The following is a 13,085-nucleotide window of genomic DNA, read 5'->3' as shown; positions in this document are numbered from 1 at the left end:
TTTGGGGCTGCTGTGCCTTGCAGAGCTGTCGTCGGAATTCTTGCCAGATTGTAATGGAACCCTCATGCTTCTCAAGCCACGTGCGAGCGTTGTCTTCGAGGGCAAAGTACACATAGTGCAGTTTCTTAGAGTTATCCCACTTCGACTGCTGCAACTCAATCGAAGTGTTCAAGCCAATCCTCCACGTCCTCGAACACTCACCATGAAATGACTTCGGAACTACACGCTGCGTAGATGACACTCGGGGGGAAAAGTGGATCGGACTGTGTCGCTCTCCTGCATCTACCTTGCCCTTGTGGTGGACATTCTTATGGGGCTGAATGGGCCATATTCAGGAGGTAGTTCTTGCAAGCGGCAGCTGTGGCAAAATGCTCTTGATTCGTGGGAATGGTGGTAGGGACTTGAAGCGTCTGGAGGTCAAATTAGTGCAAAGGATGGAACCCAGCACATCTACCTATTTGTCACGGTACTAACAGGGCAAGCAACAGCTGGCCACACAGCAGAGCAGCTTCGATCGAGCAGCACGTCTTCTTCGTCTCCCTTCACCGTATCCTTCGCGGCGCTCAAAATAAAGCTCAAGCAAACTGTAACCACACAACCTACCAAAATGCACTGAATTGACGTGTCAATATGCAAACATGTTCGAGGTTTACGACCACATAACAAGTAAACTGGAGATAACTTAGTTGCGGTATGAGGAATGGTTTGGTATGTTGCGACGTAGTCGAGAACTGTCTTATTTAGAGGACTCCGTTCTTGAAAGGGCACACTGAATGAATGACTTGAGAACTCGGTCAAACCGCTCAGCCTGTCCATTAGAATGGGGGAAATTGGGGACCGGATGTGCTTGATTTCCTCTGTAGTGAGGTATGTTTCAAATTCAACGGAGGTGAACTGGTGGCCATTGTCAATTACGATTTCCTCAGGCAGTCCCTTTCTAGAAAACACTGAGGCCAGGAAATCGATTGCAGATTGACTAGTCACACATGGTGTGAACATCACCTGAGGCCACTTAGAGTAGCATGGTGTGAACATCACCTGAGGCCACTTAGAGTAGTAGTCCACCATGACTATGGCATACCGACAGTCTTGAGGAGCTGAATGAAACGGACCCATGATGTCTACAGCCACCTTCACCCAGGGTCGGGGAGGATATTCGGTCAGCTTTTGGGTCCCTGTTGAATCTTGGCCGACTTGTCAGCACTGTTGCAAGTTTGACAGTTGCTTACATGTTGCTCGACATGTTTGTGAAAAGCTGACCACCAGTAGGTGCTGCAAACTAGGTCTTGGATTCTTGGATGGGTGCCCCGCATGCACAAGTGCAAGAACTTGTTTCTGTTGTTGGCTGTGAAGGACAACTTGGTCCCCTCTTAGTAGGATAGTATCCACCACAGATACTTCGTTCCTTTCCTCGTAGTATGGATGCACCTCTTTAGGAAGTTGGTTCTTTGGAGGCCAGCTATTCATAGTATGGTCCATAACTTGTGTCAACAGTTGGTTACAGGCCGTGGTCTGTTGTACTTCAGATTTAGATACCATGGCCTCAACCTGGGCGACTACTTCCTCAAACTCTCATCCTGTCACCATTGTAGTGTTTGCGAAGGGAGGCACCGAGAACCGTCGGCGGCTCCGAAGGAATGACACACACACACACACTAGTTTCACACCACGCCCAACTTAGCCCTCAGCTGCAGCGAGGGTGCTTATATATATGTGTAGTGGGGCAGCGCCCCTGGGGCCATCTAACAGAGCAAAGTACTGAAATATAATGCACTACATTATATGATTACATTATATCATTACAACATTAAAACAAAGTACTAAAATATAACTAGTAGCAAGCACCTTCGTATTATTTGAAAACAACCTATCTTTATTGAAGTTCTTTTTCATGCGCTTGCAATAGAAATTTAGAAGCCTAAAGAAAGTTTGTTTTCCCCAAAGGCAGAACATGAACCTCACGTGGTGTTCCAACAATGCCCATGGCGTGAGGCAGCAGGCTCTTGTGCAGCAGCAGGATGGCACTCGGGTCACAATGCCGGCGCAATCTGGAACAATGGTATTGCAGGCACAAAATGAGACCGACGTAATAATGTTCGCCATTTGTCGGCACCAAATGAAAAGATTCGATCAGTTTATCTCGACTTGTGCTATCTATTTTGCTTAGTCTAGTGTATGCACCACAGTGTGGTACATCTTGGCAAGAGTACCAGAAGCGAGAATTGAGTGGAGCGTGACTGTGCGTGCTTTGTGGTTTTTGCAGTCAAAGGCAGTGCATGTCGGAAGAACCCTCCATGCACGGGTCGTGCACGCACTGTTCATGCAAACAGCGATGATTACGCAAATACACCTCGATTGTCCCTTTAATTGCTGTTGTAATAAAGAAAATAGAACTTACGTAATTTAATACATAGACACTGATTATAGGAACATTGGTCACATGCTCTGGGCTTGTGCCACCTCGGATAGAATAAAACAATCAATACTTTAATGTTGGTGCTCCCACAAGGTGTATCCACAGCTACATAGTGACACACATAATGGAATGTGCACTACCTACCCACTATTGTTGTCATTGAAAATAAGTCTTCCATTTTCATTACGTTATGTAGTGTGTAATTGGCTTTTTGTTCTAGCTTTCCGATTGAAAAATGGAATGTAGGCTGCCTTGATATTTGACTCTGAGTATGTATTGCTTATTAGTGTATATATGTATTGCTGAGTATGTATTGCCTTTAATTGCTGTTGTAATAAAGAAAATAGAACTTACGTAATTTAATACATAGACACTGATTATAGGAACATTGGTCACATATTTGACTCTGAGTATGTATTGCTTATTAGTGTATATATGTATTGCTGAGTATGTATTGCCTTTAATTGCTGTTGTAATAAAGAAAATAGAACTTACGTAATTTAATACATAGACACTGATTATAGGAACATTGGTCACATGCTCTGGGCTTGTGCCACCTCGGATAGAATAAAACAATCAATACTTTAATGTTGGTGCTCCCACAAGGTGTATCCACAGCTACATAGTGACACACATAATGGAATGTGCACTACCTACCCACTATTGTTGTCATTGAAAATAAGTCTTCCATTTTCATTACGTTATGTAGTGTGTAATTGGCTTTTTGTTCTAGCTTTCCGATTGAAAAATGGAATGTAGGCTGCCTTGATATTTGACTCTGAGTATGTATTGCTTATTAGTTCAGTTGCCCTCTCATTAAATATTTGTCTCGCAAGTTTGTGCACTAAAGAAAGCAAAGTAATTTTGTTGCAGCCACCAGATCCAGCAGACAGCAAGCATCCAACAAGTGCACCCATCTCGCTGTTCACCACTGAGGAGGACGACGACCTGTTTGCAGTGCCTGCGCATCCGGCCGATAGCCAGAGCAGTCACAGTGCGTCATGGAGCATGGGGGTGAGGCCACTTTGCCTAGCGACAGTGTCGGTGTTCAGTTCGGTCCGAGGGCGTTGGGGAATGCAGCACGCAAGCCATAATACCGTGGCCGCAAGGGACTCGGTGCAAAAAGTAGGCGCTGCTACACGGGCAGATTCAATGGCCATCAAGTTGACAGAGCCTTCAAGCAGTGAATGCAGGCACCCTCGTCAAAGGCTTGTTTAAACTAGTGCACTGTATTCGAAACGTTTGAAAAAAAGGAGAATAGCAAGAAACCTTGTAAGGATAACATATTTTCCTGTAGGGGCCACTCTTGCGCCATGACAAATAACACCTCAATGTTGCTACAATCAACCAAAACTGACAATTTGCACTAAGTACACAAACACAACAGTAGCACAAGTAAAAATAAAACATTCCAGCATAGCGTAAAAAAAGCCTACAGCATTTAAGATGTGGTTTTTTATATTTAGAATGTAATGGGGTTCAAAGCTGGCCATTTTTGGGGATGTGGAATTATTTCTTCTAGCAGTGTCAGATTACTGAAACTTGGATGACTTTCAAGAACACTAATACAACTCGTCTGAGCCTAAATTTGAGTTTGAGAATTTCGAAAGCCATTGGCTCAATGGTCACTGTTGCCGATATCTCCGACCAGCCATTGTCCTTCAAGCAGGGGCTCGTACACGTGGTTGGGTAGCGGCTCTGAAAATGTTTAATATAGCATAGTGACTCATGTGCAGCATGCAACGTTACGGTAATGGAGCAAGCTGTGGAGCACACTGCAAACAAATCTTTCAGAGTAATGGTACAAAACGCAAACTGACGTTGTGCCATCTGCATAGGCTAATACAGAGTGCAAACACCAAATGTAGTCTGTTAACATGGGTCTTGGAGGCAGAAAAGTCATTAAAAAAACATTTTTCCTTTCCGTTATTTTTCAAATCTACATATTAAGGCGTCCCTGTTTGCAAAAAAACTAGCTCAAAACGACCTGCGTTGAGGAACAAAGCACTGTATTTATCCTAAGAAATGCTCAGTTCTGCCCATGAAAATGCTGAAAAGATGCATTTTGGGCTGTTCACCATTCCAAAACAACTTGTCAGAGCGAGGCCATCTTGGTCTCATTTGGAAGACTGGCTTGCTTTTAGCGAGCCTTCAATCCAGAAGAAGGCCACCTGGTTTTGCATCGTGGAGTAGATATTCTTGCACTCATTTTAGTTTCTTGCATCTTTCTCAAATAATTATTTTTGCAAAACAATTATGATAAATTAGTGCAATTTAATAACGGACACAAAGAACAAAATGCACAAGGACGGGCACTTTTCTTGCAAGTCCTAGTTTTGCAAGAAATCCAGTTTTGCAATTTGTGCAAGTTGAAAATTTTGGGAGCGGCACTGGTCTCTCTGCTGCTCATTCAAATCTATTAATTACTTTTTCCTGAATGGCTGGAGAGTCACGAGTGCAGGTCCACAATGATGTAGTCTTTCAGGACATGGCAACATTTTAAAATCTTGTAGAAATAAAAAAAGACATTTGCATTTGCAATGCAGCAATTTAAAATTTCGATAACTACGTCTAAAATATACATGCAATACAAACAATCCATACAATACACACATTAAAATGCCAAGTTACACTCTTGGGACATTGAGAAACATACCTGCTTAATTTTAGTGCTCTTCTGTAGTGAATTTTTTGCAAATTGACTCTGAAATTTATGGTGAAAAAAAGGTTTTTTCGGTTGACTCAGAAAGAAGTTAATTGCATATTTTCAATCAGCACAGACGATTAAATATTTGATGAAAATTTCATGTGTCTGGAGTCAATAGCAAAAATTTTATTTCCCTGTGCCCATGTCCCCTAAGCATGTACTGCCAAAAATTTCGAAAGCAGCACCAAGTTGTTGAAATTACTTTGTTGGTGACACACAATGAGAAGTATGAAGCAAACACAGGAATTTAATGAGAGCAATAGATCCACACAAAGCAGAGTACTGTTCAGAGCAGCTTCGCTTGGAGCAGGGTTCCCTACACAAGGTTTACCTGTGTTAGCATTTAACACTAAACTCAGAAGAGTGCATGCATGCATGCATGCACTGCAATAAGGCTTGGTGTTCCATTAGAGGCAGTGGTGGCTGACCACCAGCGGCTGCAGGTATGTTGTGGATTACCATATGAGAATTGCTTTCCAGCAGCAACGTGCGTGTTCAGGTGACATCTGCGCTTTGCCACATTTTGGACATGTGCCTAGCGCATAACTTTAAAAAAATGTTGTAATGCAGCACTATGCAAAAGTATGTTAAAGACTCCTTGTTGTGCTGATAAAGTGAAATGGTAGCAGAATTCCCCCCCTCCTTTTTTTTCTGAACTAGATTTTTCTTGCCAAGTGGTTTTTCAGGTGCACTTGTGTCACATGGGCATTTTTCAGCCACTGTCAAGTCAGTAAGTCTGTCGACTCGAAGAGTTTGTATTGCTGCTATACGGCTACCTCGTTGGCTGTGCAAATGTTTCAGTCATGTGGCACCATCATCACCTGTCTATCCCCAAATGTGGCTAAGTCCTGAAAAACATTGTAAATACTTCGTAGGGTTTTAAATGTCATGCTGTCATGGTTGGCTTGATACAGCAGATGACAAGAAGAATGGAAAATAAAATTAGTCTCATGAAATACGGATCCAGTTTAGTTGCATAGCTGCCACTAGAGCTGTCGTAAACATGAACTCTCGATTGTTGCGCACCATGTTTTGGATATGTGTTGGCACAATTTTGTGGTTTCGGTGGCGCAGTGAGTCGCAAATGTAGCATTTTGGCACCATTGGTGCGGTTGTCCTACCCTGCTGAGCATACAAGCGGAGTACTCCCACCAGGAAGTGCAGTGCAAGCCATTAGATGTGTTGTGTGCGCAACGGTCGTCAGTATGCACCTATGTTTGTGTCAAGATGCCAATATCTTGTGCAGTCCAAGGGGGATGCTGAGTCTGCGTCAGTGGTGGTCCCTGAGGAGCCTGTTGCCAAGGTGAGCCTCTTGTTTGGGTTCTTTCAGCATTTTGTACAGCCTTGTACTATTTCTGTCAGTATGCAGTTGTGGTTGGGCCATACAGTGAGTGGGGCACATTGTGTGTTGTATTCACACTTTTTGCTTTAGGGAGTGTGTTTTCTTTGCGACTTCATTTCCATAGGTGCGTAGGCAGTGCTATGGGCAGTCAGCATGCTGGCATGGGCGAGTACTCCTCGTTGTGTGCCAGGTATACACTCGGTGGCAGTTCTTGCACTTGTGTGGTCTATTTAGTATGATGTGGCACCTTCTAAATGGGAAAGAGTCCGGGGAGGCATACTGAAGGACTTAAAGTCGGCATGGCCAGGGTTTCTGCTGGCATTGAGGTGGACAGAGCAACCAGCTCAATGTTTGTGTGTGTGTTTGAGCGTACAAGCAGCCTCTGAGATCAGTGATGTATTTCTGAATCAACACAGCAAGTTGGGTGAGTTCGTAGGTTAACATTTTTATGTATATGCGCAGCTGGATGCAGACGAGGGACAAGGAATGGAGCGCTCATGTCGACCATGTCGCGTCCCTCGTCTGTGTCACGATGCACATATACATAAAAATGTATTTCTGAAAATTTCTTTCATGAATGTGACATTACTGCAGCATTCTCACTGTATTCTAAGCTGTGTTTTAGCAGCCATGAGTAGTTATGAAACGTAAGCCGATGCTAACAGTGTGGGTGCCATTCTACTGCAGAACAAGTTACTTTGACAAAAGTTCAAATTGTTATCTGTAGGTACATTTTACGACTACCTCGTTTGTTGGACAACATTCCCACCCATGAATAAACTAATTTTGGCTTGGTTTACCAACTAGCCCGATCTCTCACTTTACTAATATCGGCATACAGTGTGAATCATCACACTTGTCTTCTGGTTGAGCTGAGCACTGCACGAACGTCTGAAGCAGTGTGGGGTCTGTGTGTGCTTGGTGTAAGCATGGCCATGCGACTGCGGTGTTAGCATGGTTTTCTCTTTCTTCTTTTTCTTTGGTTTTGTTCGTCTCATCATCTACGACACATCCGTTTTGTGGAAATTGTGTCCTCACAAATAGCTGTTGGGCTCCTTTAATGTGGCCTTCTTTGGATATTACCGCTTTACAGAGCCAAAAGGCAATGCCGAAGCACAGAGCTTATAAGTATCATGCTGGTTTAAAAAACCACAGTGATCGCTGTGTTGAGCATCGGCATCATACAGGAGGTTTATGGAGACGTAGCATAGTGATTTTAGGTCTTCTAGACTTGAAATGCATGAGAACGATGCTGGTGGCTAATGCAAACATTTTGTAACAATTGGCGCTTAGATGTTTCGAGGTTGGTCGTACACAAGCACTCCTATTGACACGTATACATGTTTATCGGGAAAATAAAGGCAGCAACCGATGGAGGTGCGGTTGCTGTACGACGCAATACCGTTGCCTGTTTTCACCGACGCTTATGTTATCTGATTGTGTGACCGACGCGAATTGTCTAGAACTTTCTGGAAGACCCACAGGCATCAGGGATTAATCTGGAACCTTCGATGACTTGGGTATAAAAGCCGACGCGTTTCGCCGCTTTCGTTGTGCTTCGAGTGTAGCTTGCTTTTGTGGGCACAGGTTCGCCCAATAAAGAATTAGTTTCGTCATACACAGTTTTACGACTGTTTACTTCAGCATCACTACTACGTGACATCCGGTGGAGGTGCTAGTGCGTTCATGCAGCGAACGCCCCCGCAAAGCCGCGATCAAAGCCCGAAACCGGAGGACAATGTCAATGTCGCCAAGGACCAGCGAGCTAGCCGTAGGCAGCAAGGACTTCCGCCGGAGTACGGACTTCTTCCCGAGGAGACCACAGCGATCAAGGCCAAGTCCTCCAGTGGCAGTCCCAGCGTCCCCCATCCTGCTGCAACAACCTCGGGAGCCACCGACCTTCCGTGGATCATCGGCTGAAGACCCTGAAACCTGGCTGGAGACATACGAGCGGACCGTGACAGTTCAACGAATGGAGCAACGAAGACAAGCTGCGCCATGTCTATTTTTCGTTGGATGACGCTCCTCGGACTTCTTTGAGAACAGAGAGACCACCCTGGTGACGTGGGATCTTTTTCGTGAGAACTTCGTGAGGACCTTCACGAGCGTCGTACGAAAGGAAAGGGCAGAGGTTCTCTTAGAAACCAGAGTGCAATTGCCGAACGAGAGCATCGCGATCTTCACGGAGGAGATGTCTCGCCTCTTTCGCCACGCCGACCCCGAAATGTCTGAAGAAAAGAAAGTTCGGTTCTTGATGCGGGGTGTCAAAGAGCAACTATTCACCGGATTGATACGCAACCCGCCCAAGACTGTCGTCGAATTTCTTTCCGAGGCCACAACGATCGAGAAGACGCTTGAAATGCGCGCCAGGCAATACAACCGCCGTGCCCTGACCAACTACGCCGATGCTCAAGCACTAGGCGCCGACGACCTGCGCGAAACCATCAGAGCAGTCGTTCGCAAGGAGCTGCAGAAGCTCTTTCCCAGGTCGCAGCCTCAAGTGGCATCTATCGCCGACGTCGTCAAAGAAGTTCAGCGCTCACTTGGAGTTCCTGATGTGCAGCCGCAATCGCCGCAACCTCAGCCGCAAGCGCTGACTTACGCCGCCGTTGCCCATTGTCAAGGCCCTCCTTCACGCTCGCACCAGGGCCCCGTAACGCCGCAGTTCCATCGCCCACAGCCGCTGCCGCATCCAGCACTCCCGCCTGTCACCCAGCGCAGCTACCCGAGAAAGACGGACATTTGGCGTGCCCCCGACCACCGCCCGCTCTGCTATCACTGTGGGGAAGCTGGTCATGTCTACCGCCGATGCCCATACCGCGAGATGGGCCTACGAGGGTTCGCCGTCAACGCGCCACGTCCACAGCTTGGCAAGCGGCCACGTGACATCACCGACTACCTCGCCGGAGCCCAGTGGCAACCATGACGACCCTCACGCTCGCCGTCACCGGGCCGCTACATCTCGCTGCATCGCCGTCAGTACACCGGTCCCACCCGGGGCCGATCTCTGAGCCCTTACCCGGGAAACTAATGCAGCAACCGATGGAGGTGCATTTGCTGTACAACGCAATACCGAAGAACCTTCGCCGCCGCCGCCGACAACGATTCGCGCATCATCACGACGAATTATCAGCACGCCGCCTGGCAAGAGCCTTGACGACAACACTTCGCCGCCGAAAGAAGACCTGCCGACGCGACGTAGTAGCAGCGGAGCAAGCCGACGCAGCCATGATCCGACGCCACGACTTTACCGCAACGCCAGAAGACGGTCTACCGAATGAGATGTGCTAATCGATGGTCATAGCGTCACCGCTCTCGTCAACACTGGAGCCGACTATTCCGTTTTCAGTGGCCCGTTCGTCGCCAAGTTGAAGAAGGTGAAAACGGCCTGGCAAGGACCCAATGTCTGGACAGCGGGCGGCCACCTAATATCGCCGACTGGAATCTGCACAGCGCGAGTCACGGTAAACAACCGCACTTACCTGGTGAGCTTCGTAATCCTGCAGCACTGCTCCAGGGATCTCATCCTAGGCATGGACTTTCTAAATCAACACGGTGCAGTCATCGACTTCAGGTCCAAGTCGATAACGCTTTCAACGCACAACGCGATACCACCGGATACAAGCATAAGTTACCATGCCTTGAATGTGCTTAAAGAACAAGTCACTGTTCCGCCGCGCTCCAGCATAATGATTTCCGTCGGTACCGAAGTGCCTGCAGACATGGAAGGCGTCATCGAGGGTGATCATCACTTACTGCTCGATCGTGAAATTTGCGTCGCTAGAGGCATAGCTGAACTTCGTGCAGGGAAAGCAAGGGTGATGCTCACGAACTTCAGCCCCGAATATAAGCAAATTAACAAAGGCACCGCGGTCGCCTACATCAACAAAATAGTACAAGCCAGGAGTGTTTTCGCCTTCACGGATTCCAGTGCACCTGCAACGACGACTATAGTACCTGAACCAACTTTCGACGTCAATCAGAACCTTCCCAGGCATAAGAAAGAACAACTAAAAGCTCTGCTCCTGCAATACAAGGACTGCTTCTCGTCGTCGTCAAAAGTTCGACAAACCCCTGTCGCCAAGCACCGCATCATAATCAACGAAAATGTCCACCCACTCCGTCAGAGCCGGTACCGAGTTTCGGCGCGCGAACGCGAGACCATAAGGCAACAAGTCGACGACATGCTACGCGACGACATCATCCAGCCGTCCAAGAGTCCGTGGGCGTCCCCCGTGGTGTTAGTGAAGAAGAAGGATGGAACCCTACGTTTCTGCGTCGATTATTGTCGCCTCAACAAGATCACGAAGGACGTATACCCCTTCCCACGAATTGACGACGCCTTGGATCGACTCTACAGCGCAAAGTATTTTTCGTCGATGGACCTCAAAACCGGCTACTGGCAAATCGAAGTCAACGAGAGGGACCGGGAGAAGACTGCCTTTATAACACCAGACGGACTGTTCGAGTTCAAGGTCATGCCGTTTGGTCTTTGCTCGGCACCTGCGACTTTCCAACGCGTCATGGATACAGTACTGGCAGGCTTGAAGTGGCAGACTTGCCTCGCCTATTTGGACGACGTCGTCGTGTTTGCCTGAAGCTTCGAAGAACACCTGCGGCGCTTTGAAACAGTTCTTCAAGCAATCAAAACCTCCGGACTCACGTTAAAGCCAGAAAAGTGCCGCTTCGCATATGAGGAGCTCTTGTTCTTGGGCCATGTCATCAACAAGTCTGGAGTGCGCCCCGACCCTCAGAAAACTGCGGCCATCCCCAACTTTCCTCCACCCGCTGACAAGAAGGCAGTGCGTAGATTTCTTGGACTGTGCGCCTATTACAGGCGCTTCGTCAAGAATTTTTCACGGATCGCTGAGCCACTGACGTATCTCACGAAGGCCGACGTCGAGTTCAAGTGGGAGACGCCGCAAGTCGAAGCATTTGATGAACTGAAGCGACGCCTGCAATCGCCGCCAATACTTGCGCATTTCGACGAAAACGCCGACACCGAAGTCCGCACCGACGCAAGCAGCATAGGACTCGGCGCCGTGCTTGTGCAGAGGACTGACGGACTAGAAAGGGTTGTAAGTTACGCTAGCCGGTCGCTATCGAAGGCGGAAGCAAACTATTCCACAACAGAAAAGGAGTGCCTCGCCATCATCTGGGCCACATCAAAGTTTCGCCCCTACCTCTATGGCAGGCCCTTTAAAGTTGTGAGCGACCATCACGCCTTGTGTTGGCTAGCTAACTTGAAGGATCCTTCAGGTCGCCTCGCACGATGGAGTCTGAGACTTCAAGCATTCGACATCACCGTCGTTTACAAGTCCGGGCGAAAGCACTCTGACGCCGACTGCTTGTCTCGCGCCCCCGTCGAACCGCCGCCACAGGACGACCAGGACGACGACACTTTCTTAGGACCTATCAGTGCCAACGAATTCGCCGAACAACAGCGAGCCGACCCGGAACTAAGGAGCCTTGTAGACTACCTGGAAGGCAAGACCGTCATTGTGCCCAAGGTGTTCAGGCGAGGATTGGTGTCGTTTTTCTTGCAAAACGGCATTCTCCTAAAGAAGAACTTCTCGCCTCACCGAGCCAACTACCTCCTCGTGGTACCCTCAGCATTGCGTCCAGAGGTTCTGCAAGCTCTCCATGACGACCCAACGGCTGGACTCCTCGGTTTTTCCCGCACCCTCGCGAGGATACAAGAAAAATACTACTGGCCTCGCCTCTCTGCCGACGTCGCCCATTACGTAAGGACATGCCAAGACTGTCAGCGACGCAAAACACCGCCGACAAGGCCAGCCGGACTTCTACAGCCGATCGAGCCACCTTGCTGACCGTTCCAGCAGATCGGGATGGACTTACTGGGGCCTTTTCCGACGTCGACGTCCGGGAATAAATGGATCGTCGTAGCTACGGACTACCTCACCCGCTACGCTGAAACAAAAGCCTTGCCCAAAGGCAGTGCTGCCGAGGTAGCCCGATTCTTTGTTGAGAACATCCTCCTGCGTCACGGTGCCCGAGAAGTCCTCATCACCGACAGAGGTACGGCCTTCACGGCTGAACTAACTCAAGCCATCCTGCGCTACAGCCACACAAGCCATCGCCGGACCACCGCCTACCACCCGCAGACGAACGGCCTCACCGAGCGCCTAAATAAGACAATCGCCGACATGCTGGCTATGTACGTCGACGTTAAACACAAGACATGGGATGCCATCCTTCCGTACGTGACCTTCGCATACAACACGGCCATGCAAGAAACGATGCACATGGCGCCGTTCAACCTGGTCTACGGAAGGAAACCGGCAACGATGCTTGACGCCATGCTACCGGATGTCTCCGACGAAGAAAATCTCGACGTTGCCACCTATTTGCAGTGTGCCGAAGAAAGTCGACAGCTCTCCCGCCTGCACATCAAGAACCAGCAGAGAACCGACAGCTGACACTACAATCTTCGACGATGCTACGTCGAGTACCAGCCCGGAGACCGTGTTTGGGTCTGGACTCCGATACGCTGACGAGGACTTAGCGAGAAACTCTTACGTCGCTATTTCGGACCATATAAGATCATCCGACGTAGTGGCGCACTGGACTATGAGGTCGTGCCAGACAGTATTTCCCAA

The 13,085-nt window shown here is 48.2% G+C and overlaps 1 protein-coding gene across 4 annotated transcripts in view; it reads left to right on the top strand.

Moving 5' to 3' along the window:
- The window catches only part of LOC119432389 (WASH complex subunit 2), a 545,737-nt gene that overhangs the window by 368,049 nt on the left and 164,603 nt on the right, over positions 1-13,085 (top strand). For all 4 annotated transcript variants that reach the window (XM_049658605.1, XM_049658606.1, XM_037699556.2 and 1 more), the window contains 2 exons: positions 3,290-3,430; positions 6,370-6,426. In XM_049658605.1, the coding sequence (XP_049514562.1) occupies positions 3,290-3,430; positions 6,370-6,426 (198 nt within the window). The remainder of the gene's footprint in view (positions 1-3,289; positions 3,431-6,369; positions 6,427-13,085) is intronic.

The sequence above is a fragment of the Dermacentor silvarum genome, chromosome 11 (genome assembly GCF_013339745.2).
Source record: "Dermacentor silvarum isolate Dsil-2018 chromosome 11, BIME_Dsil_1.4, whole genome shotgun sequence".
In the NCBI taxonomy this organism is placed as follows: domain Eukaryota; kingdom Metazoa; phylum Arthropoda; class Arachnida; order Ixodida; family Ixodidae; genus Dermacentor; species Dermacentor silvarum.
Note: the sequence above shows the minus strand (reverse complement) of the source record. Positions and strands in the feature narration are given on the sequence as shown.